The following is a 24404-nucleotide window of genomic DNA, read 5'->3' on the forward strand; positions in this document are numbered from 1 at the left end:
TTCTATTAAGGACAGAGGTGATGATCCCAGCATGGAATTGTTCTGCCTGATGTCCTCTTTCCTGCCCAGGAGGGAGTGGGGGTGGGATTAAGTCATGTTTTAGGGGATTTTTGTGATGTGTTGGTTCCTGGATTGTTACACATTCCATTACAATGAGATGATAGACAAAGGTAGTGAGTTGTTCTAAGATGGGAGGAGAGGCCTGTGTTTACCTTATTAATGACGCAGGCGCAGGGCACAAGGAGGAGTAGACGAAGCGGATGATGGAGACAGCGCCTCACTCAAGAATGAGGTGGAAGGACACTCCTCAGCGTCAATGGGGTGTTGAGGGCCATCATTGGTGGGCTCTTAAAGGTTTGTCATTTCCTAGCTTGGTTCAATTGGACTGTAGTTTATGTCATGTCATGAGTTTACACTTGTTATTGGCACGGTGCGCAGGGAGCTTGACTTAGAATGACCATTGCAGGGTTAATTTTTACTCAAAGGTTTACACATTTGTGCACCGAACAAGCATAAATTGTAATATCTGGTGTATCCATCAGCCCGCCATCTTTCCACTGCCATGAGGTTTGGAGGCCGCTTTTCATGTTTCATGTGTGTTACATATTGAAGTCAGATTTAGAGCGTGTGGCCAATCATGCTATCCGGACACCGCATGGATGTTTAGATGAGATATCTCTATAACAACTGTGGCCCTTTCCCCCGGCGAGGCGTCCCTTCAGTGCACGGCCGAGTTTATACATGGAAAATGTAACCAATTTAATCTCAAGTCAACTTATCATTTTTATTTAAAATCCTTATTAATCTTCACAATGAATGTATTTCTTGTTATATTTGCCCACATCACTCATGTGAAAATATAAACCATATGCATCAATGGTGAACATCAAACAAAGGTTGCAAATGTCCCCAATGCGTTTCGGGCATATCGTTGCCCTTCATCAGGGGGTATGCTCCTGAAAAACAATAAACCAAGGCGAGAATGCAACGACTGGGAGAGATGTGGGCAACCCACTCCCGCAGGTGTCCGATCTTATGTATCAATTACACTGATAACAGTCGTGTGCATAGTTCACTATCAGGACATGCCTCACACATCGGGCCTGTCCTACCTTTCAAATACACTACACCCTGCCCACAGGGGTACCTTGGGCCTACCTTAGGGGTGTCTGATATGAAGAAAAGGGAAGGTTTAGGGATTGGCAAGTGGGTGCACTTAGCAAGTCGACATGGCAGTCCCAGACTGCACACAGGCTCTGCAATGGCAGACCTTAGACACACTTTACAAGCTGCTTCTGTAGGTGGGACGACCAGTGCTGCAAGCCCACCAGCAGCATTTGATTTACTGGCCCTGGGCACACGCAGTGCACTGTACTATGGACTGACTAGTAGATCAAATGAGCCAATCATGGCATCACTAATCCATAACAATAATTTACAATAGGGAGCACTTGCACTGTGGCACTGGACAGCAGTGACAAAGTGCCCAAAACGTCTAGACCAGCAAAACGGAGTCCAACACACAGCAACAACACGGGAGGCAGAGGCAAGAATGCAGGGGAGACCCCCGCCAATGGTGCCAGGTCTAACAGTCCCCCTTCATCCACGTAAAAAATAATTTAAAAAATGCTGTTTTGTAACTTCTGTGTGTCTGCATTAAGCAGCACACATGGACTTTACAAAACAGCATTCAACGAATGTTTACGTGCAGGAAGAGGGACCTTCCTGCACGAAAACAATCTTCCCCTGCACGCAGAAACCCTTGCACTGTGGAGCAAGGGTGTCTGCGTAGGCTGTTAAGTTAAGCCCCAGCGCAGGGGGAAATGCAGGGCTGCACCGTATCCTTGTAATATGGAGCAACCCTGCGTTTCTAGAGTGGCGGAGCGTGTCATAGCCAGGAAGGCTAACGCCTCACGCCGCCACTTCCCTTGTAAATATGCCCCTCAGTGTTTCGGCTTTTTAAGTGTTTCTCAATTTTTCTTAATTGGTTTGGGAACTTTACTGTTTTGTGACCTTTAGTTTAACATTTTTTGTACTGTTTGAAATTAAAATGCTCTTCTTTGGAGGTCGCCTGCTGCTGGCGTCACAGCTCCTGGGGGCTGAGCAGGGGTCTGTGTGAACTGACCTGAGTGCATTTGAAACATCAAATCAACGACCCCTTTCCTGAGACCCATAGTTTGGATTTGATATTGAGGTGGAATACTGAAGAGGCAGGAAGATGGAGGTGGGTGTGAGAGTGCAACAGGCAGTGAGAAGAGACTGCCTCAGTGCATGCGAGACACTGTGAGAAAGAAAAGGAGATTAAAGAAGAAAAGAGAGACAGCCAAAGTGAGAGTTCAGTGTGAGAGGCAGAGAAAGAGACAGCCAACGTGAGAGTTCAGTGTGAGAGGCAGGGAAAGAGACAGCCAACGTGAGAGTTCAGTGTGAGAGGCAGGGAAAGGGAGACAACCAACGTGAGAGTTCACTGTGAAAGACATGGAAAGAGACAGCGAAAGTGAGAGCTCAGTGTGAGAGGCAGGGAAAGAGACAGCCAAAGTGAGAGTTCACAGTGAGAGGCACTGCAGGGCACAGCAAGAAACAAGAGAGAGCAGTGGAGCTATGAAAAGGGAAGAAGGACAAGGCAGAGGTGAAGAGATGACTCTCAGGACCAATCCAGTGATGAGGAATCTTAGGGACACTGACAAAGAATCAGGACACTCATGAGAGGAGCAGAATTATGGAAAGATGAAGAAGGAAAGAGAGGAGGGAGGGACCCCCAGACCACACTCCCCCAGGGGCCCGAGATCACCTTCCCCCAGGGGCTCCAGATCACCTTCCCCCAGGGACCCCCTGACCACCCTCCCCAGGGGCCCCCTGACCACCCTCCCCCAGGGGCCCCAGACCACCCTCCCCCAGGGGCCCTAGACCACCCTCCCCCAGGGGCCCTAGACCACCCTTCCCCAGGGGCCTTAGACCATCCTCCCCCAGGGACCCCCTGACCACCCTCCCCAGGGGCCCCCTGACCACCCTCCCCCAGGGGCCCCAGACCACCCTCCCCCAGGGGCCCTAGACCACCCTTCCCCAGGGGCCTTAGACCATCCTCCCCCAGGGGCCCCAGACCACCCTCCCCCAGGGGCCCCCAGACCAACCTCCCCAGGGGCCCCCTGACCACCCTCCCCCAGGGGCCCCAGACCACCCTTCCCCAGTGGCCTTAGACCACCCTCCCCCAGGGGCCCCAGACCAACCTCTCCCAGGGGCCCCATGACCACCCTCCCCTAGAGGCCCCAAACCCTCCCCCAGGGGCCCCATGACCACCCTCCTGCAGGAACCCCATGACCACCCTCCCTCAGGGGCCCCATGACCACCCTCCCCCAGGGGCCCCATGACCACCCTTCCCCAGGGACCCATGACCACCCTCCCCCAGGGGCCCCATGACCACCCTCCCCCAGGGGCCCCATGACCACCCTCCCCCAGGGGCCCCATGACCACCCTCCCCCAGGGGCCCCATGACCACCCTCTCCAGGGGCCCCATGACCACCCTCCGCAGGGGCCCCATGACCACCGTCTCCATGGGCCCCAGCATCGGAAGGGGCCCAGGAGCACCAGCGGTGCAGTGACTTACTTGTACCAGCAGTGGGCAGCAGACACCACCCACTGGTCGTTGATGAGGGACCCCCCGCAGAAGTGGTAGCCATAATTGAGGGACGCTTGCCAAGGCTGAGAGTGGGGCAGGCATTCGTAGCCTCCGACGATCTTCTCCTCACCCCATGGGGCAGCAGCTGGAAGGACAGACAGACTGACCTCAGAGACTGTCAGACACCTGCTCCTGAGTGACCCTGGGGGCAGGTGACACTGCCTGTGGGGGGTGGGGGGGGGGGGGTGGGTAGTAATCACACAGACAACATCTCCTCTCTGCGAGTGAAGGGGACATAGCGCGCCAGTGACCAATGGCGGTGCGGCCGTCTCAATGCGTGAGGGTCAGCAACCCATGACACACTCCAAGTGGGTGGACACAACATGTCCTCCCGTGAGCTCCAAGTGGGCTCCTGAGGTGCCTGTGCCTGCTCCCCCCACACTAACCTCCCTGGGACGCCTGTGCCTGCTCACCCCACACTAACCTCCCTGGGACGCCTGTGACTGCTCTCCTCACACTAACCTCAGTGAGAAACCTGTGACTGCTCCCCTCACACTAACCTCCCTGAGACGCCTGTGACTGCTCTCCTCACACTAACCTCCCGAGACACCTGTGACTGCTCTCCACACACTAACCTCCCTGAGACGCCTGTGACTGCTCTCCTCACACTAACCTCCCAAGACACCTGTGACTGCACTCCCCACAGTAACCTCCCTGAGACGCCTGTGACTGCTCTCCTCACACTAACCTCTGTGAGAAACCTGTGCCTGCTCTCCTTACACTAACCTCAGTGAGAAACCTGTGACTGCTCCCCTCACACTAACCTCCGTGAGACGCCTGTGACTGCTATCCCCACAGTAACCTCCCTGAGAAGCCTGTGACTGCTCTCCTCACACTAACCTCCCGAGACACCTGTGACTGCTCCCCTCACACTAACCTCCGTGAGAAGCCTGTGACTGCTCTTCTCACACTAACCTCCGTGAGAAGCCTGTGACTGCTCCCCTCACACTAACCTCTGTGAGACGCCTGTGCCTGCTCTCCTCACACTAACCTCCGTGAGAAGCCTGTGCCTGCTCTCCTCACACTAACCTCCGTGAGAAGCCGGTGACTGCTCCCCTCACACTAACCTCTGTGAGACGCCTGTGACTGCTCCCCTCACACTAACCTCTGTGAGACGCCTGTGACTGCACTCCTCACTCTAACCTCCCTGAGGCGCCTGTGACTGCTCCCCTCACACTCTCTTCAACGTCTACATGAGCCCCCTCGCGGCCATCGCACGCCAACACAACCTCAACATAATCTCCTACGCCGACGACACCCAGCTGATCCTCTCCCTGACCAACGACCCCGCCACCGCCAGAGCCAACCTGCACGAAGGGATGAGAGAGGTAGCCGAGTGGATGACGACGAGCCGCCTGAAGCTGAACACAGATAAGACGGAGGTCCTCATCCTGGGCTCCTCGCCCTCCGCCTGGGACGACTCCTGGTGGCCCCCCGCCCTGGGCACCGCACCCAAACCGACGGACCAAGCACGCAACCTGGGTTTCATCTTGGACTCCTCTCTCTCCATGACCAGGCAAGTCAACGCCGTCTCCTCGTCGTGCTTCAACATCCTGCGCATGCTTCGTAAGATCTTCTGGTGGATCCCCACAGAGACCAGGAAGACCGTCACCCAGGCCCTCGTCACCAGCCGACTGGACTACGGCAACGCACTCTACGCCGGAACCACCGCCAAGATCCAGAAGAGACTCCAGCGCATCCAGAACGCCTCAGCCAGACTCATCCTCGACATCCCACGACACAGCCACATCTCCGGACATCTAAGAGACCTGCACTGGCTCCCGGTCAACAAGAGAATCACCTTCCGCCTCCTTACCCACGCACACAAAGCTCTCCACGACCAAGGCCCGAGCTACCTCAACAACCGAATCAACTTCTACGCTCCCAAACGCCACCTCCGATCCGCCAGACACGCCCTCACCGCCGTCCCACGCATCCGCAGAGCCACCACAGGAGGAAGGTTCTTCTCCTACCTGGCCGCCAAGACCTGGAACTCCCTCCCTGCCGACCTGCGCCTGACCCAAGACCACCTCTCCTTCAGGAAGAAGCTCAGGACCTGGCTGTTCGAGCAGTAGCGGCACCCCCCCCCCCCCACCCCCCCCCATAGCGCCTCGAGACCCTACGGGTAGGTAGTGCGCTCTATAAATGCCCATGATTGATTGATTGATTGACTAACCTCTGTGAGACGCCTGTGCCTGCTCTCCTCACACTAACCTCCGTGAGAAGCCTGTGACTGCTCTCCCCACACTAACCTCCCGAGACACCTGTGACTGCTCTCCCCACACTAACCTCTGTGAGACGCCTGTGACTGCTCTCCTCACTCTAACCTCCCTGAGGGGCCTGTGACTGCTCCCCTCTCACTAACCTTTGTGAGACGCCTGTGCCTGCTCTCCCCACACTAACCTATGTGAGATTCCTGTGACTGCTCTCCCCACACTAACCTCCCTGGGACGCCTGTGACTGCTCCCCTAACACTAACCTATGCGAGAAGCCTGTGACTGCTCTCCCCACACTAACCTCCCTGGGACGCCTGTGACTGCTCACCTCACACTAACCTCCCTGAGACGCCTGTGACTGCTCTCCTCACACTAACCTCCGTGAGAAGCCTGTGCCTGGTCTCGTCACTAACCTCCGTGAGAAGCCTGTGCCTGCTCTCCTCACATTAACCTCTGTGAGACGCCTGTGACTGCTCTCCTCACATTAACCTCTGTGAGACGCCTGTGACTGCTCTCCTCCCACTAACCTCTGTGAGAAGCCTGTGACTGCTCTCCTCACACTAACCTCCGTGAGGCACCTGTGACTGCTCTCTCCTCACACTAACCTCCGTGAGAAGCCTGTGCCTGCTCTCCTCACACTAACCTCCCTGAGACGCCTGTGACTGCTCTCCTCACAGTAACCTCCGTGAGAAGCCTGTGCCTGCTCTCCTCACACTAACCTCTGTGAGAAGCCTGTGCCTGCTCTCCTCACACTAACCTCCGTGAGAAGCCTGTGCCTGCTCTCCTCACAGTAACCTCCGTGAGAAGCCGGTGACTGCTCTCCCCACACTAACCTCCGTGAGACGCCTGTGACTGCTCTCCTCACACTATCCTCCATGAGAAGCCTGTGCCTGCTCTCCTCACACTAACCTCTGTGAGAAGCCGGTGACTGCTCCCCTCACACTAACCTCTGTGAGACGCCTGTGACTGCTCTCCTCATACTAACCTCCGTGGGAAGCCGGTGACTGCTCCCCTCACACTAACCTCAGTGAGACGCCTGTGACAGCTCCCCTCACACTAACCTCTGTGAGAAGCCTGTGACTGCTCTCCCCTCACACTGACCTCCCTGAGAAGCCTGTGACTGCTCTCCTCACACTAACCTCCGTGAGAAGCCGGTGACTGCTCTCCCCACACTAACCTCCGTGAGACGCCTGTGACTGCTCTCCTCACACTAACCTCCATGAGAAGCCTGTGCCTGCTCTCCTCACACTAACCTCTGTGAGAAGCCGGTGACTGCTCCCCTCACACTAACCTCTGTGAGACGCCTGTGACTGCTCTCCTCACACTAACCTCCCCGAGAAGCCTGTGACTGCTCTCCCCACACTAACCTCTGTGAGACGCCTGTGACTGCTCTCCTCACTCTAACCTCCCTGAGGCGCCTGTGACTGCTCCCCTCACACTAACCTCTGTGAGACGCCTGTGACTGCTCTCCTCATACTAACCTCCGTGGGAAGCCTGTGCCTGCTCTCCCCACACTAACCTCTGTCAGACGCCTGTGCCTGCTCTCCCCACACTAACCTCTGTGAGAGGTATGTGACTGGTCTCCCCCCACACTAACCTCCCTGGGACGCCTGTGACTGCTCTCCTCACACTAACCTCCGTGAGAAGCCTGTGATTGCTCTCCTCACACTAACCTCCGTGAGACGCCTGTGACTGCTCTCCCCACACTAACCTCCCGAGACACCTGTGACTGCTCTCCCCACACTAACCTCTGTGAGACGCCGGTGACTGCTCCCTCACACTAACCTCTGTGAGACACCTGTGCTTGCTCTCCTCACTCTAACCTCCCTGAGTCGCCTGTGACTGCTCCCTCACACTAACCTCTGTGAGACGCCTGTGCTTGCTCTCCTCACACTAACCTCCGTGAGACGCCAGTGACTGCTCCCCTCACACTAACTTCTGTGAGACGCCTATGACTGCTCCCCTCACCCTAACCTATGTGAGAAGCCTGTGACTGCTCAACCCACACTAACCTCTGTGAAAAGCCTGTGACTGCTCAACCCACACTAACCTCTGTGAGAAGCCTGTGACTGCTCTCCCCACACTAACCTCCGTGAGACGCCTGTGACTGCTCTCCTCACACTAACCTCCATGAGAAGCCTGTGCCTGCTCTCCTCACACTAACCTCTGTGAGAAGCCGGTGACTGCTCCCCTCACACTAACCTCTGTGAGACGCCTGTGACTGCTCTCCTCACACTAACCTCCCGGAGAAGCCTGTGACTGCTCTCCCCACACTAACCTCTGTGAGACGCCTGTGACTGCTCTCCTCACTCTAACCTCCCTGAGGCGCCTGTGACTGCTCCCCTCACACTAACCTCTGTGAGACGCCTGTGACTGCTCTCCTCATACTAACCTCCGTGGGAAGCCTGTGCCTGCTCTCCCCACACTAACCTCTGTGAGAGGTATGTGACTGGTCTCCCCTCACACTAACTTCCCTGGGACGCCTGTGACTGCTCTCCTCACACTAACCTCTGTCAGACGCCTGTGCCTGCTCTCCCCACACTAACCTCTGTGAGAGGTATGTGACTGCCCCCCCCCCCACACTAACCTCCCTGGGACGCCTGTGACTGCTCTCCTCACACTAACCTCCGTGAGAAGCCTGTGATTGCTCTCCTCACACTAACCTCCGTGAGACGCCTGTGACTGCTCTCCCCACACTAACCTCCCGAGACACCTGTGACTGCTCTCCCCACACTAACCTCTGTGAGACGCCGGTGACTGCTCCCTCACACTAACCTCTGTGAGACGCCTGTGCTTGCTCTCCTCACTCTAACCTCCCTGAGTCGCCTGTGACTGCTCCCTCACACTAACCTCTGTGAGACGCCTGTGCTTGCTCTCCTCACACTAACCTCCGTGAGACGCCAGTGACTGCTCCCCTCACACTAACTTCTGTGAGACGCCTATGACTGCTCCCCTCACCCTAACCTATGTGAGAAGCCTGTGACTGCTCAACCCACACTAACCTCTGTGAGAAGCCTGTGACTGCTCTCCCCACACTAACCTCTGTGAGACTCCTGTGACTGCTCTCCCCACACTAACCTCCCTGGGACGCCTGTGACTGCTCCCCTCACACTAACCTATGGGAGAAGCCTGTGCCTGCTCTCCCCACACTAACCTCTGTGAGACTCCTGTGACTGCTCTCCCCACACTAACCTCCCTGGGACGCCTGTGACTGCTCTCCTCACACTAACCTCCCTGAGACGCCTGTGACTGCTCTCCCCACACTAACCTCCCTGGGACGCCTGTGACTGCTCTCCTCACACTAACCTCCCTGAGACGCCTGTGACTGCTCTCCTCACACTAACCTCCGTGAGAAGCCTGTGCCTGCTCCCCTCACACTAACCTCCGTGAGAAGCCTGTGCCTGCTCTCCTCACACCAACCTCTGTGAGACGCCTGTGACTGCTCTCCCCACACTGACCTCTGTGAGAAGCCTATGACTGCTCTCCTCACACTAACCTCTGTGAGAAGCCTGTGACTGCTCTCCTCACATGAACCTCCGTAAGGCACCTGTGACTGCTCTCTCCTCACACTAACCTCCCTGAGACGCCTGTGACTGCTCTCCTCACACTAACCTCCGTGAGAAGCCTGTGCCTGCTCTCCTCACACTAACCTCCGTGAGAAGCCTGTGACTGCTCTCCTCACACTAACCTCCGTGAGAAGCCGGTGACTGCTCCCCTCACACTAACCTCTGTGAGACGCCTGTGACTGCTCCCCTCACACTAACCTCTGTGAGACGCCTGTGACTGCTCTCCTCATACTAACCTCCGTGGGAAGCCTGTGCCTGCTCTCCTCACACTAACCTTTGTGAGAAGCCGGTGACTGCTCCCCTCACACTAACCTCCGTGAGACGCCTGTGACTGCTCCCCTCACACTAACCTCTGTGAGACGCCTGTGACTGCTCCCCTCACCCTAACCTATGTGAGAAGCCTGTGACTGCTCAACCCACACTAACCTCCGTGAGGCGCCTGTGACTGCTCTCCCCACACTAACCTCTGTGAGACGCCTGTGACTGCTCTCCTCACACTAACCTCCCTGAGAAGCCTGTGACTGCTCTCCCCACACTAACCTCTGTGGGACGCCTGTGACTGCTCTCCTCACTCTAACCTCCCTGAGGCGCCTGTGACTGCTCCCCTCACACTAACCTCTGTGAGACGCCTGTGACTGCTCTCCTCATACTAACCTCCGTGGGAAGCCTGTGCCTGCTCTCCCCACACTAACCTCTGTGAGAGGTATGTGACTGGTCTCCCCTCACACTAACTTCCCTGGGACGCCTGTGACTGCTCTCCTCACACTAACCTCTGTCAGACGCCTGTGCCTGCTCTCCCCACACTAACCTCTGTGAGAGGTATGTGACTGGTCTCCCCCCACACTAACCTCCCTGGGACGCCTGTGACTGCTCTCCTCACACTAACCTCCGTGAGAAGCCTGTGATTGCTCTCCTCACACTAACCTCCGTGAGACGCCTGTGACTGCTCTCCCCACACTAACCTCCCGAAACACCTGTGACTGCTCTCCCCACACTAACCTCTGTGAGACGCCGGTGACTGCTCCCTCACACTAACCTCTGTGAGACGCCTGTGCTTGCTCTCCTCACTCTAACCTCCCTGAGTCGCCTGTGACTGCTCCCTCACACTAACCTCTGTGAGACGCCTGTGCTTGCTCTCCTCACACTAACCTCCGTGAGACGCCAGTGACTGCTCCCCTCACACTAACTTCTGTGAGACGCCTATGACTGCTCCCCTCACCCTAACCTATGTGAGAAGCCTGTGACTGCTCAACCCACACTAACCTCTGTGAAAAGCCTGTGACTGCTCTCCCCACACTAACCTCTGTGAGACTCCTGTGACTGCTCTCCCCACACTAACCTCCCTAGGACGCCTGTGACTGCTCCCCTCACACTAACCTATGGGAGAAGCCTGTGCCTGCTCTCCCCACACTAACCTCTGTGAGACTCCTGTGACTGCTCTCCCCACACTAACCTCCCTGGGACGCCTGTGACTGCTCTCCTCACACTAACCTCCCTGAGACGCCTGTGACTGCTCTCCCCACACTAACCACCCTGGGACGCCTGTGACTGCTCTCCTCACACTAACCTCCCTGAGACGCCTGTGACTGCTCTCCTCACACTAACCTCCGTGAGAAGCCTGTGCCTGCTCCCCTCACACTAACCTCCGTGAGAAGCCTGTGCCTGCTCTCCTCACACCAACCTCTGTGAGACGCCTGTGCGGCCTCGTGGCGAAGTGTCCAAGATGGCGGCCCGGGCTGGGCGCGTGGGTCGGTCGTGGATCGGACCCACGAGGTTATCATGCTCGGGGGCAGGTGTCCCTGAGGGGACGTAGGACGTGCAATGGTGGGGTGTGGTGCTTGTATGACTGGCTCGGGCTTGGTCGAGCCGGGGGAGAGCGGCCCGTCACGTGGCCTGTCCAACATGCGTCCCCCCCAGCTGAAGGCGGGGAGAGTTACCCATCCTCTTGGGGACTCTCTTCGTCGAGGCGGAAAAACCGGGACAGGCCATCCGCGTTGGCGTGGTCAGACCCAGGCCGGTGTTCAACGGTAAAGTCCATACCTTGCAAGGAGATGGACCAGCGTAGCAGTTTTGGGTTTTCCCCCCGCATATGCATCAACCACTGCAGGGGTCGGTGGTCAGTCTGCACCCGGAAGTGGGTGCCAAAAAGGTAGGGTCGGAGCGGGGTGTGAGGCCGATCTGCCAATAGCCTGCCGTTAGATCAAAGATGCTGAGGTAGCGGGCAGCGCCCATTCGGTCGACCAGTTCATCTGCCCGGGGGATGGGGTGTGCGTCCGTTCTGGTGACTTCATTCAGGCCCCGGTAGTCGACACAGAACCGGAGTTCGGGTGTGGTTCCGGGGGCGGCTGCTTTGGGGACCAGTACGACCGGGCTGGCCCATGGACTGTCGGAGGGCTCGATGACCCCGAGCGTGAGCATCTTAGTTACTTCCGCCTGGATGCAGGCCCGTACCCGATCAGGTACGCGGTAGGCCCGGTGGCGGATAGGAGGGCTGTCTCCGGTGTCCACATCGTGCACACACCAGGAAGTGACACCTGGGGTGAGGGAGAACAGGCTGGCAAATCGTGATAGGAGGGCTTGGCACTCTTGGCGTTGTTCCTGGGTGAGGGTCTCCGAGAGTCGGACCCCATCCACGGAGCCGTCTTGCTCCTGGGTCCGCAAGAGGTCAGGGAGAGGCTCGGAGTCGTCCTCAACCCCGTTGTCTGTGGCCATCAAGAGGCTGAGTTCTGTTCGTGCAAAGTGGGGTTTCAGTCTGTTGGTGTGGAGGACTCGGAGCGGATTCCGGGCGGACTCCATATCGATCAGATAGGTGGCGGGTCCCTTGCGCTCGATTACCTTGAAGGGTCCCGTCCATTTGTCTTGGAGAGCGCACGGTTCTGTGGGGGACATTACCCAGACCTGTTGCCCCGGCTCGAATTCAATAGATGAGGCGTTCTGGTCATACCATCTCTTCATGTCCTCTTGACTGGCCTCTAGGTTGGCTTTCGCTAGGTCTCTGAACCGCTGGGACTGGTTGCGGAGGGTGAGGAGGTACCGGAAGACATCTGGAGGACTCTTGGCCGGAGGCAACTCCCAGCCTTCTTTGATCAGGCTGAGTGGCCCCCGTACTGGGTGCCCATAGAGCAGCTCGAATGGGCTGAAGCCTAGGGACTTCTGTGGGACCTCCCGGTAGGCGAAGAGGAGGCACGGCAGCAGCACGTCCCACTGGCGACGGAGGGGTTCTTCCAATCCCCCGATCATCCCTTTTAGTGTGCGATTGAACCGCTCAACAAGTCCGTTTCCTTGGGGGTGATAGGGGGTCGTGAAGCGGTAGGTGACCCCACACTGTTGCCAGAGGGACTTCATGTATTTGGAAATAAAGTTCGTGCCTCTGTCACTGACGACTTCTCGGGGGAACCCCACACGGGAGAAGATCCCCATCAGGGCCCTGCCGACCACTGGGGCTGTGACGGTCCGGAGAGGAATAGCCTCAGGGTAGCGGGTGGCGTGGTCCACTAGTACTAGGATGAAGCGATGGCCTTGTCTTGTACGTGGGTCTAGGGGTCCCACAATGTCTATTCCGACCCTCTCAAATGGGGTCGTGACTACGGGAAAGGGTTGCAGGGGGGCCTTTAATTTGCGGCCGCTCTTCCCACTGGCTTGGCACGTGGGGCAAGATCGGCAATGCTGGTGCACATCGTTTCTCATTTTTGGCCAGAAGAAGTGGGTCACTAGGCGGCTGTAGGTTTTATCTTGTCCCAGGTGCCCTGCCAGGGGGACATCGTGGGCCAGATTTAACAGGAAGTCTCTAAAGCGGAGTGGCACCACTAGTACTCGGTTGGCCCCCAGCTCGGCGATTCGTTGCTCGCTGTACAGTAGGTCATTGTCCCAGTAGACCCAATGAGTTCCGGAGGTATCCCCTGCGCTTTGGGCGAGCGCTTGTTGTCGGAGTCCCTCAAGGGAGGGACAGGTCTTCTGCTCCTGACGAAATTGTTCTTGTGTGGGCCCCCCTTCTTGAGCCCACTGGTCGAGATTAGCAAGGTCGGAAGGTTGAGCAGGTTCGAGGGGGATGCCCTGGTCGGGGGTCTCGGCGGGGGCGACCGGAGGCGGAGGCGCCGGCCATTCTGGTTCTTCCGGGTGATGGTTGGCACGGGCGGCCATAGACCGGGTGGTGACGCACGCCCAGTCTGGGACGCCCAACATCCCCAAGTGTTCTTTTCGCTCCACGGCTGCCCACGGGGAGCTTTCCAGGTCATTTCCGAGGAGGCAGTCCACGGGGGCGTCGTCTCGGACCGTTACTTTCAACATGCCGGAGACCCCTCCCCACTCAAAGGGGACGCAGGCCATCCGACACAGACTCTCCGAGTTGTCGGCTGATCGTACAGGGCAGAGAATGTTCGGTAGATATTGCTCTGGGGTCACCAGATGACAGCGGACGGCTGTCACACTGGCCCCGGTGTCTCGAAGGGCTTCGGCCCGTTGTCCATTGATGCTCACCCATTGGCCGTACTTTCGGGTGTTAGCGGGTAGGGGGGCCCGCGGGACCATGTCTCTTCCCCCTAAGCACGCGAGAGTCATGGCGGCTGGCTCCCACCCTTGATACTCTTGCTCGTCTGTTTCTTGTTCCTCGGAGATCTGTTCTTCCCCTAGTGCCGCGGCGGCCACCTGGCGGGGTCTTGGGCTCTGATACTGCGGGCAGCTTGGGTCATTTGCATAGTGGCCGACTCGTTGGCATCGGTGACATGTAACATTGGTCCTGTATCCCGGTCGCGCCGGGGTGCTGCCCCGGTTGGCCGGGGGGGTGGTGCTGGTAGTGGGGGCGGCCGGAGTGTTGTCTCTTCCTCGTCCTTGGCCCCCTCCTCCTCCTCTGGATCGGTGGTGACCATTGTTGTTCCTGTTCTGCTCGTAGGACCCATTCCGGCCCACTCGGGTGATCTCCCACCGGTCAGCTTCGGCTGCGAGCTGCCGGGGATCGGTTAACTTGCTGTCGAGGAGGTGTTGGCGTAGTTCAATGAAGCAGTTGTTGGACAGATGCTCCCATACCATCAGATTGAACAACTGCTCGTAGGTCGTGACGTTGTTCCCTCTGATCCAGCCTTCGAAGGCTCGGCTAAAGTACGTTACATAGTCCACCCAAGTTGTACCTGGAATGCGTGTGCAGTCTCGGAACCTCTGACGGTACATCTCGGGCGTGAGGCCATAGCGAGTGAGGAGGGCCGCTTTCATATGGTCGTAGGAGGTCATCTGGTGGTCTGGGAGCTGTAACAGAGTATCGCGGCCCTCATTGAGGAATTTGCCCCATAGGCCGGCTCCCCAGTCGGCTCTATCGATCCGGTGCGCAGTCATCGCGATTTCATATGCTTTAAACCATTGCTGGATGTCGTCTTCTCGAAAATATTCTCGGACCACATCCTTGGGGATGTGCACTTTTTTGTCCGTGGTCCCGGGGGTGGACGGTCTGTCGGGCACCCCTAATTCTTTATTCTGTTTGCGCAGGTTGATCTCGGCTAGGTTCCGCTCGTGCTCGTACGTTAGTCTTTTTTCCTCGAGCTCCCTTTGCCTCTGTTTCTCCTCTCTTTCTTCTCGGAGGCGAAGGTGCTCTAAGTTTATTTTTTGCTCGGCCAATTTGAGTTCTATGTCCATCTTGAGTCGGGCCATTTCAAGTTCGTGTAGTCGGGCTTTTTCTCTTTCTTGGATCTCGTCTTGCGAGAGACCCGTTCTTTGCTCTTCAGGGGCCGTGTTGGTCTTTTTCGCGGTGCTTTGCTCCGGGGCTTCGACATCCCCGGTCTCTGCCCAAGATTCTAGGGCATGCTTAAAATCGTCCTTGGTACTTAGTCCGGTGGTAGCGATACCTAGTTCGATGCAGAACTGCTTTAGTTCACGATGGCTGTATTCCTCTAGCTTTTCCATTTGGAACTTCTCAGTTGATCCGCTCTCTTTAGTCGACATTGTTGTTCGTTGTGGGGTGAGCTACTCTCTGTACGTTATGCGGTGATTCGGATCCCACCGCTGCCACCAATGTTAGACGGACCGGGAGGGTCGGCCGAGATTACGGGGAGAGGTCTCCAGGGAGAGCCGTCTCCAACGACTGTACAGATAAGTAACTTCCCCCCCCACAGACGGACACCACACAAGATTGAAGGTTAACGAGACTTTATATGCACTTCTTAGGTTACGTTGATATAATACAAGGAGGTCTGGACTCAGGGGTCCCCTCGGTTCTGATCTCTGGTTGAGGAAAAGGGTAGCGGGACAGTCTTAGTTACCAATGAGTTAAATAGCTCTCAATCCTCGAGCTCGGCGTGTTTGCTGATCGGGCCGTGGAGGAGCCAAGCCGGTCCCGAGATGGACGAAGGATGATCGACGGGCCGTGGAGAAGCCAAGCAGGTCCCGGGATGGATGACGGATGGTCGACGGGCCGTGGAGAAGCCAAGCAGGTCCCGATGCAGATGACGGTTACAACGGTCCGCGGCCTCGCCAGCAGATCCGGACGACGATGAAGGATGAAGGTTACGACGGCTGTGGCAGCGCCAACAGGCAGGACGATGGTGCACAGGACAGAGCTACGGCAGCGCCAGTAGTCCGTCCAGGATGAGTTCCTCTTTACGTCTCTCGACTCCAAGATACAACTGCCTTCCTGTTCTGGAGCTGCCCCAGTTATAGGGCTGGCGTGCTTTGATGTCCGGACCCTCGCACTCGGAGGTCGGGAGGTCCGGGATGAGGGAGTCCAGACACCCAGCAGGGGGGTGGAGCCAGCGCCCGGGGAGGCGATGGGCGAGCGGCACTGGCCGGGGGAGAACCATCGACACCTCTTTCTCCCATTGACTGGCCAAGTAGCTCGCTCACCTCCTGGGTGGAGGGTGGTGCCGGAATGTCTGAGGCCGGGCTAGGCCCAGGGTTGAGGTCGATCGGGGGCCAGGCGGCCTCGTGGCGAAGTGTCCAAGATGGCGGCCCGGGCTGGGCGCGTGGGTCGGTCGTGGATCGGACCCACGAGGTTATCATGCTCGGGGGCAGGTGTCCCTGAGGGGACGTAGGACGTGCAATGGTGGGGTGTGGTGCTTGTATGACTGGCTCGGGCTTGGTCGAGCCGGGGGAGAGCGGCCCGTCACGTGGCCTGTCCAACACTGCTCTCCTCACATGAACCTCCGTAAGGCACCTGTGACTGCTCTCTCCTCACACTAACCTCCCTGAGACGCCTGTGACTGCTCTCCTCACACTAACCTCCGTGAGAAGCCTGTGCCTGCTCTCCTCACACTAACCTCCGTGAGAAGCCTGTGACTGCTCTCCTCACACTAACCTCCGTGAGAAGCCGGTGACTGCTCCCCTCACACTAACCTCTGTGAGACACCTGTGACTGCTCCCCTCACACTAACCTCTGTGAGACGCCTGTGACTGCTCTCCTCATACTAACCTCCGTGGGAAGCCTGTGCCTGCTCTCCTCACACTAACCCTTGTGAGAAGCCGGTGACTGCTCCCCTCACACTAACCTCCGTGAGACGGCTGTGACTGCTCTCCCCACAGTAACCTCCCTGAGACGCCTGTGACTGCTCTCCTCACACTAACCTCCCGAGACACCTGTGACTGCTCTCCTCACAATACCCTCCCTGAGACGCCTGTGACTGCTCCCCTCACACTAACCTCCGTGAGACGCCTGTGACTGCTCCCCTCACACTAACCTCTGTGAGACGCCTGTGACTGCTCTCCTCACACTAACCTCCGTGAGAAGCCTGTGACTGCTCTCCTCACACTAACCTCCCTGAGAAGCCTGTGACTGCTCTCCCCACACTAACCTCTGTGAGACGCCTGTGACTGCTCCCCTCACACTAACCTCTGTGAGACGCCTGTGCCTGCTCTCCTCACACTAACCTCCGTGAGAAGCCTGTGACTGCTCTCCTCACACTAACCTCCTGAGACACCTGTGACTGCTCTCCCCACACTAACCTCTGTGAGACGCCTGTGACTGCTCTCCTCACTCTAACCTCCCTGAGGCACCTGTGACTGCTCCCCTCACACTAACCTCTGTGAGACGCCTGTGCCTGCTCTCCTCATACTAACCTCTGTGAGACGCCAGTGACTGCTCCCCTCACACTAACCTCTGTGAGACGCCTGTGACTGCTCCCCTCACCCTAACCTATGTGAGAAGCCTGTGACTGCTCAACCCACACTAACCTCTGTGAGACTCCTGTGACTGCTCTCCCCACACTAACCTCCCTGGGACGCCTGTGACTGCTCTCCTCACACTAACCTCTGTGAGAAGCCTGTGACTGCTCTCCTCACATGAACCTCCGTAAGGCACCTGTGACTGCTCTCTCCTCACACTAACCTCCCTGAGACGCCTGTGACTGCTCTCCTCACACTAACCTCTGTGAGAAGCCTGTGCCTGCTCTCCTCACACTAACCTCCGTGAGAAGCCTGTGACTGCTCTCCTCACACTAACCTCCATGAGAAGCCGGTGACTGCTCCCCTCACACTAACCTCTGTGAGACACCTGTGACTGCTCCCCTCACACTAACCTCTGTGAGACGCCTGTGACTGCTCTCCTCATACTAACCTCCGTGGGAAGCCTGTGCCTGCTCTCCTCACACTAACCTTTGTGAGAAGCTGGTGACTGCTCCCCTCACACTAACCTCCGTGAGACGCCTGTGACTGCTCCCCTCACACTAACCTCTGTGAGACGCCTGTGACTGCTCTCCTCACACTAACCTCTGTGAGACGCCTGTGACTGCTCTCCTCACTCTAACCTCCCTGAGGCACCTGTGACTGCTCCCCTCACACTAACCTCTGTGAGACGCCTGTGCCTGCTCTCCTCATACTAACCTCTGTGAGACGCCAGTGACTGCTCCCCTCACACTAACCTCTGTGAGACGCCTGTGACTGCTCCCCTCACCCTAACCTATGTGAGAAGCCTGTGACTGCTCAACCCACACTAACCTCTGTGAGACTCCTGTGACTGCTCTCCCCACACTAACCTCCCTGGGACGCCTGTGACTGCTCTCCTCACACTAACCTATGTGAGAAGCCTATGACTGCTCAACCCACACTAACCTCTGTGAGACTCCTGTGACTGCTCTCCCCACACTAACCTTCCTGGGACGCCTGTGACTGCTCTCCTCACACTAACCTCCGTGAGAAGCCTGTGACTGCTCTCCTCACATGAACCTCTGTAAGGCACCTGTGACTGCTCTCTCCTCACACTAACCTCCCTGAGACGCCTGTGACTGCTCTCCTCACACTAACCTCCGTGAGAAGCCTGTGCCTGCTCTCCTCACACTAACCTCCGTGAGAAGCCTGTCCCTGCTCTCCTCACACTAACCTCCGTGAGAAGCCGGTGACTGCTCCCCTCACACTAACCTCCGTGAGAAGCCGGTGACTGCTCCCCTCACACTAACCTCTGTGAGACACCTGTGACTGCTCCCCTCACACTAACCTCTGTGAGACGCCTGTGACTGCTCTCCTCATACTAACCTCCGTGGGAAGCCTGTGCCTGCTCTCCTCACACTAACCTTTGTGAGAAGCCGGTGACTGCTCCCCTCACACTAACCTCCGTGAGACGCCTGTGACTGCTCCCCTCACACTAACCTCTGTGAGACGCCTGTGACTGCTCTCCTCACACTAACCTCCCTGAGAAGCCTGTGACTGCTCTCCCCACACTAACCTCTGTGAGACGCCTGTGACTGCTCCCCTCACACTAACCTCTGTGAGACGCCTGTGCCTGCTCTCCTCACACTAACCTCCGTGAGAAGCCTGTGACTGCTCTCCTCACACTAACCTCCCGAGACACCTGTGACTGCTCTCCCCACACTAACCTCTGTGAGACGCCTGTGACTGCTCTCCTCACTCTAACCTCCCTGAGGCACCTGTGACTGCTCCCCTCACACTAACCTCTGTGAGACGCCTGTGCCTGCTCTCCTCATACTAACCTCTGTGAGACGCCAGTGACTGCTCCCCTCACACTAACCTCTGTGGGACGCCTGTGACTGCTCCCCTCACCCTAACCTATGTGAGAAGCCTGTGACTGCTCAACCCACACTAACCTCTGTGAGACTCCTGTGACTGCTCTCCCCACACTAACCTCCCTGGGACGCCTGTGACTGCTCCCCTCACACTAACCTATGTGAGAAGCCTGTGACTGCTCAACCCACACTAACCTCTGTGAGACTCCTGTGACTGCTCTCCCCACACTAACCTCCCTGGGACGCCTGTGACTGCTCTCCTCACACTAACCTCTGTGAGAAGCCTGTGACTGCTCTCCTCACATGAACCTCCGTAAGGCACCTGTGACTGCTCTCTCCTCACACTAACCTCCCTGAGACGCCTGTGACTGCTCTCCTCACACTAACCTCCGTGAGAAGCCTGTGCCTGCTCTCCTCACACTAACCTCCGTGAGAAGCCTGTGACTGCTCTCCTCACACTAACCTCCGTGAGAAGCCGGTGACTGCTCCCCTCACACTAACCTCTGTGAGACACCTGTGACTGCTCCCCTCACACTAACCTCTGTGAGACGCCTGTGACTGCTCTCCTCATACTAAACTCCGTGGGAAGCCTGTGCCTGCTCTCCTCACACTAACCTTTGTGAGAAGCCGGTGACTGCTCCCCTCACACTAACCTCCGTGAGACGCCTGTGACTGCTCCCCTCACACTAACCTCTGTGAGACGCCTGTGACTGCTCTCCTCACACTAACCTCCCTGAGAAGCCTGTGACTGCTCTCCCCACACTAACCTCTTTGAGATGCCTGTGACTGCTCCCCTCACACTAACCTCTGTGAGACGCCTGTGCCTGCTCTCCTCACACTAACCTCCGTGAGAAGCCTGTGACTGCTCTCCTCACACTAACCTCCGAGACACCTGTGACTGCTCTCCCCACACTAACCTCTGTGAGACGCCGGTGACTGCTCCCTCACACTAACCTCTGTGAGACGCCTGTGCCTGCTCTCCTCACACTAACCTCCCTGAGGCACCTGGGACTGCTCCCCTCACACTAACCTCTGTGAGATGCCTGTGACTGCTCTCCTCACTCTAACCTCCCTGAGGCACCTGTGACTGCTCCCCTCACACTAACCTCTGTGAGACGCCAGTGACTGCTCCCCTCACACTAACCTCTGTGAGACGCCTGGGACTGCTCCCCTCACCCTAACCTATGTGAGAAGCCTGTGACTGCTCAACCCACACTAACCTCCGTGAGACGCCTGTGCCTGCTCCCCTCACACTAACCTCCCTGGGACGCCTGTGACTGCTCTCCTCACACTAACCTCTGTGAGATGCCTGTGACTGCTCTCCTCACACTAACCTCCCTGAGAAGCCTGTGACTGCTCTCCCCACACTAACCTCTGTGAGACGCCTGTGACTGCTCCCCTCACACTAACCTCGGTGAGAAGCCTGTGACTGCTCTCCTCACACTAACCTCCCTGAGAAGCCTGTGACTGCTCTCCCCACACTAACCTCTGTGAGACGCCTGTGACTGCTCCCCTCACACTAACCTCCGTGAGACGCTTGTGACTGCACTCCTCACACTAACGTCTTTGAGAAGCCTGTGACTGCTCTCCTCTCACACTGACCTCCCTGAGAAGCCTGTGACTGCTCCCCTCACACTAACCTCCGCGAGAAGCCTATGACTGCTTTCCTCACACTAACCCCTGTGAGAAACCTGTGACTGCTCTCCCCTCACACTGACCTCCCTGAGAAGCCTGTGACTGCTCTCCTCACACTAACCTCCGTGAGAAGCCTGTGACTTCTCTCCTCACACTAACCTCTGTGAGAAGCCGGTGACTGCTCTCTCGTCATACTAACCTCTGTGAGAAGCCGGTGACTGCTCCCCTCACACTAACCTCCGTGAGATGCCTGTGACTGCTCTCCTCACACTAACCTCCATGAGATGCCTGTGACTGCTCTCCTCACACTAACCTCCATGAGATGCCTGTGACTGCTCTCCTCACACTAACCTCCGTGAGAAGCCTGTGACTGCTCTCCTCACACTAACCTCCCTGAGGCGCCTGTGACTGCTCTCCTCACACTTACCTCCGTGAGACGCCTGTGACCGCTCCTCTCACACTAACCTCAGTGAGGCGCCTGTGACTGCTCTCCTCACACTAACCTCCGTGAGACGCTTGTGACTGCTGTCCCCTCACACTGACCTCCCTGAGAAGCCTGTGACTGCTCTCCTCACACTAACCTCCGCGAGACGCCTGTGACTGCTCCCCACACACTAACCTCTGTGAGAAGCTGGTGACTGCTCTCTCCTCACACTAACCTCCCTGAGGCGCCTGTGACTGCTCCCCTCACACTGACCTATGTGAGAAGCCTGTGACTGCTCCCCTCACACTAACCTCTGTGAGACGCCTGTGACTGCTCTCCCCACACTAACCTCCGTGAGAAGCCTGTGACTGCTCTCCTCACACTAACCTCTGTGAGAAGCCGGTGACTGCTCTCCTCACACTAACCTCCGCGAGACGCCTGTGACTGCTCCCCACACACTAACCTCTGTGAGAAGCCTGTGCCTGCTCTCCTCATACTAACCTCCCTGAGGCGCCTGTGACTGCTCCCCTCACACTAACCTCTGTGAGACGCCTGTGACTGCTCTCCTCACACTAACATCTGTGAGACACCTGTGACTGCTCTCCTCACACTAACCTCTGTGAGACGCCTGTGACTGCTCTCTCCATACTAACCTCCATGAGAAACCTGTGACTGCTCCCCTCACACTAACCTCTGTGAGACGCCTGTGACTGTGACTGCTCTCCCCACACTAACCTCCGTGAGACGCCTGTGACTGCTCAACCCACACTAACTTCCATGAGACGCCTGTGACTGCTCTCCTCACACTAACGTCTGTGAGAAGCCTGTGACTGCTCTCCTCACACTAACCTCCCTGAGGCGCCTGTGACTGCTCTCCTCACACTAACCTCCGCGAGAAGCCTGTGACTGCTCTCCTCACACTAACCTCTGTGAGAAACCTGTGACTGCTCTCCCCTCACACTGACCTCCCTGAGAAGCCTGTGACTGCTCTCCTCACACTAACCTCCGCGAGACGCCTGTGACTGCTCCCCTCACACTAACCTCCGTGAGACGCCTGTGACTGCTCCCCTCACACTAACCTCCCTGAGACGCCTGTGCCTGCTCCCCATCGCTACCACTGAGAGTCAAGTGCTGAAGGGCCTGTATATTGCCCAGTTTTGCTGATCTATAGTGAGACAGGTCTCAGGACAGAAGAGGACACTTACCCCCCCTGCCATGGCTGAGGCCCCGTCACCTCTGACTGCGGTGCCCATGGAGTCTGACATACCCTCTGCTGTAAATACGGTCATAGCAGGCTCCGGAGTGCGGACACTACATTGGGGTGAAAGGAGCCTCATAATGTTCACCACTGTGGAAGCCCCGCAAAGAACTCCAAGGGGTGAGTCAGACCAAGGGGGGCTGATTTATAAACCTCTTGCACCGTTTGTGCGTCACGTTGCGTGACGCACAGTTATTCAACCTGCTGAGTGATATTTACAAGCAAAGGTAAAACCACCCGGCATGACTAAACCTGTGCTTGTAAATATCACCCCTGTTCATGCGACACTTTGTCATGTTACCTTCGTGACATGAGTGTTGCTGTGGTTGTTCCTAAGCAACACCTATGTCCACTGATGCATTTTCAGATTTATGAGTAATTGTAAATCTGGTAATACGTCAATGTGCTACGCCGCCCCAGGGGTGGCGCTGCGAGGCGCAACAAGGAGAAATGTTTTTACTTCTCCTTGGGTTTTTTTCCTCTTTCAATGCGCGCTGCATTCCACAGCACACATTGGAAGAGGAAATCACCTCAATTGATTGTTTTTTTGCAGGAAGGGGACCTATCAATCTACCCGTGACCCAGGCATCCGTGCGCCATGGTGCAAGGGTGCCTACGAGCTCTGATGGCAGCAGTTTCTGTGCCAGCGCAGGGGGAAGCACATAGATGCCATACATTGTTGTAAATATGATGCTTCCCTTGCTTCAAAACTAATGCAACTCAGCAAAATGACTTGCGTCACCGCGCTGCGTTCGTTTCTTGTAAATCTGCCCCAGGGAGGCTGCCCCTCCTCTCCTGACACCCTCCAGTCTTTCCAGCCACCAATGAGTGGTGCCCTCACCTGCTGCTCCAACAAGCACTGACAGCAGAAGTAGCATCATGCCTCTGTCGGAGGGTGCACCGGCCAGAACTCTGGGCCGACCACAGGTTTATACCCTTAAAATCAGAGAGGAAGTTTATGATTAACCAGGGTTTCCTGGCCATGGCTTTGAGTGAAGGCAGCACATGCTGCACTCACACAGACACCACACCCCCACCCCATTACCGGCCCAGAGTGGTCTCTTTATCAGAGTCCAGTGTTTGCTGCCCTTGGAACACCTGAGCATGTGAGGGGAGATAAGTAGGCCAGGGTGGCAAGGAGCTGGGCTCCCAGGTAAGTCTAACCCTGAGGGGACCCCTGCTTCTTTCCAGGGGCCTCTTTCTAAACAAGAGACTGTCTGGAGCTCCAGGTCCCCTAAGAGCAAAGCGCCAGCAGCTGAAACCTCAAAGGAAGAAGAGGCTGATGCTCTGCAGAGACTCAAAACAGCCCTGTAACCAACCAAGCCTCCAAACTATCTCCCAGACCCAACATTCCCAGAGGCCAATCCATGTCAGCAGCCAAAATACAGCAGTTCCACAGCAGAACAAACCCCAGGAATCCCTGCAACTTCACAAACAGAAACCATCAGCAACTCAAGCAGCTCAGCAGGTGACCACCCTCAACCCTTTCTGCTGCCGAAACAAACCGGTGGCCGAGGTACCCAGCAGCCCAAGCACACCAAGCGTCCCAAGCATTGCGTCGGGTCAGCCCCTCAGTAGAGAAACACCCACAACTCAAAAACCTCAGCAGCAGATGCAACGGCAAGTTTGCAAGCCTCTATTACCAAAGGAACTTCACTTTTAGCGACATTGTGCTGGCGATATGGGCTTCGCCTTATTTA

General features: G+C 56.9%; 1 protein-coding gene across 1 annotated transcript in view; it reads right to left on the minus strand.

Annotated features, from left to right (window-relative positions):
• Window positions 1–23633, minus strand: part of LOC147706656 (anionic trypsin-2-like) — a 44239-nt gene extending 20606 nt beyond the window's left edge. The window contains exons 1-2 of the mRNA XM_086933161.1: window positions 23546–23633; window positions 3602–3758 (exon numbers count right to left, since the gene is read on the minus strand). Of these exons, the coding sequence (XP_086789287.1) occupies window positions 3602–3758; window positions 23546–23585 (197 nt within the window). The 5' untranslated portion in view covers window positions 23586–23633. The remainder of the gene's footprint in view (window positions 1–3601; window positions 3759–23545) is intronic.
• Between the last annotated feature and the right edge of the window lie 771 nt (window positions 23634–24404).

The sequence above is a fragment of the Lissotriton vulgaris genome, chromosome 7, assembly GCF_964263255.1.
Source record: "Lissotriton vulgaris chromosome 7, aLisVul1.2, whole genome shotgun sequence".
In the NCBI taxonomy this organism is placed as follows: Eukaryota; Metazoa; Chordata; class Amphibia; order Caudata; family Salamandridae; genus Lissotriton; species Lissotriton vulgaris.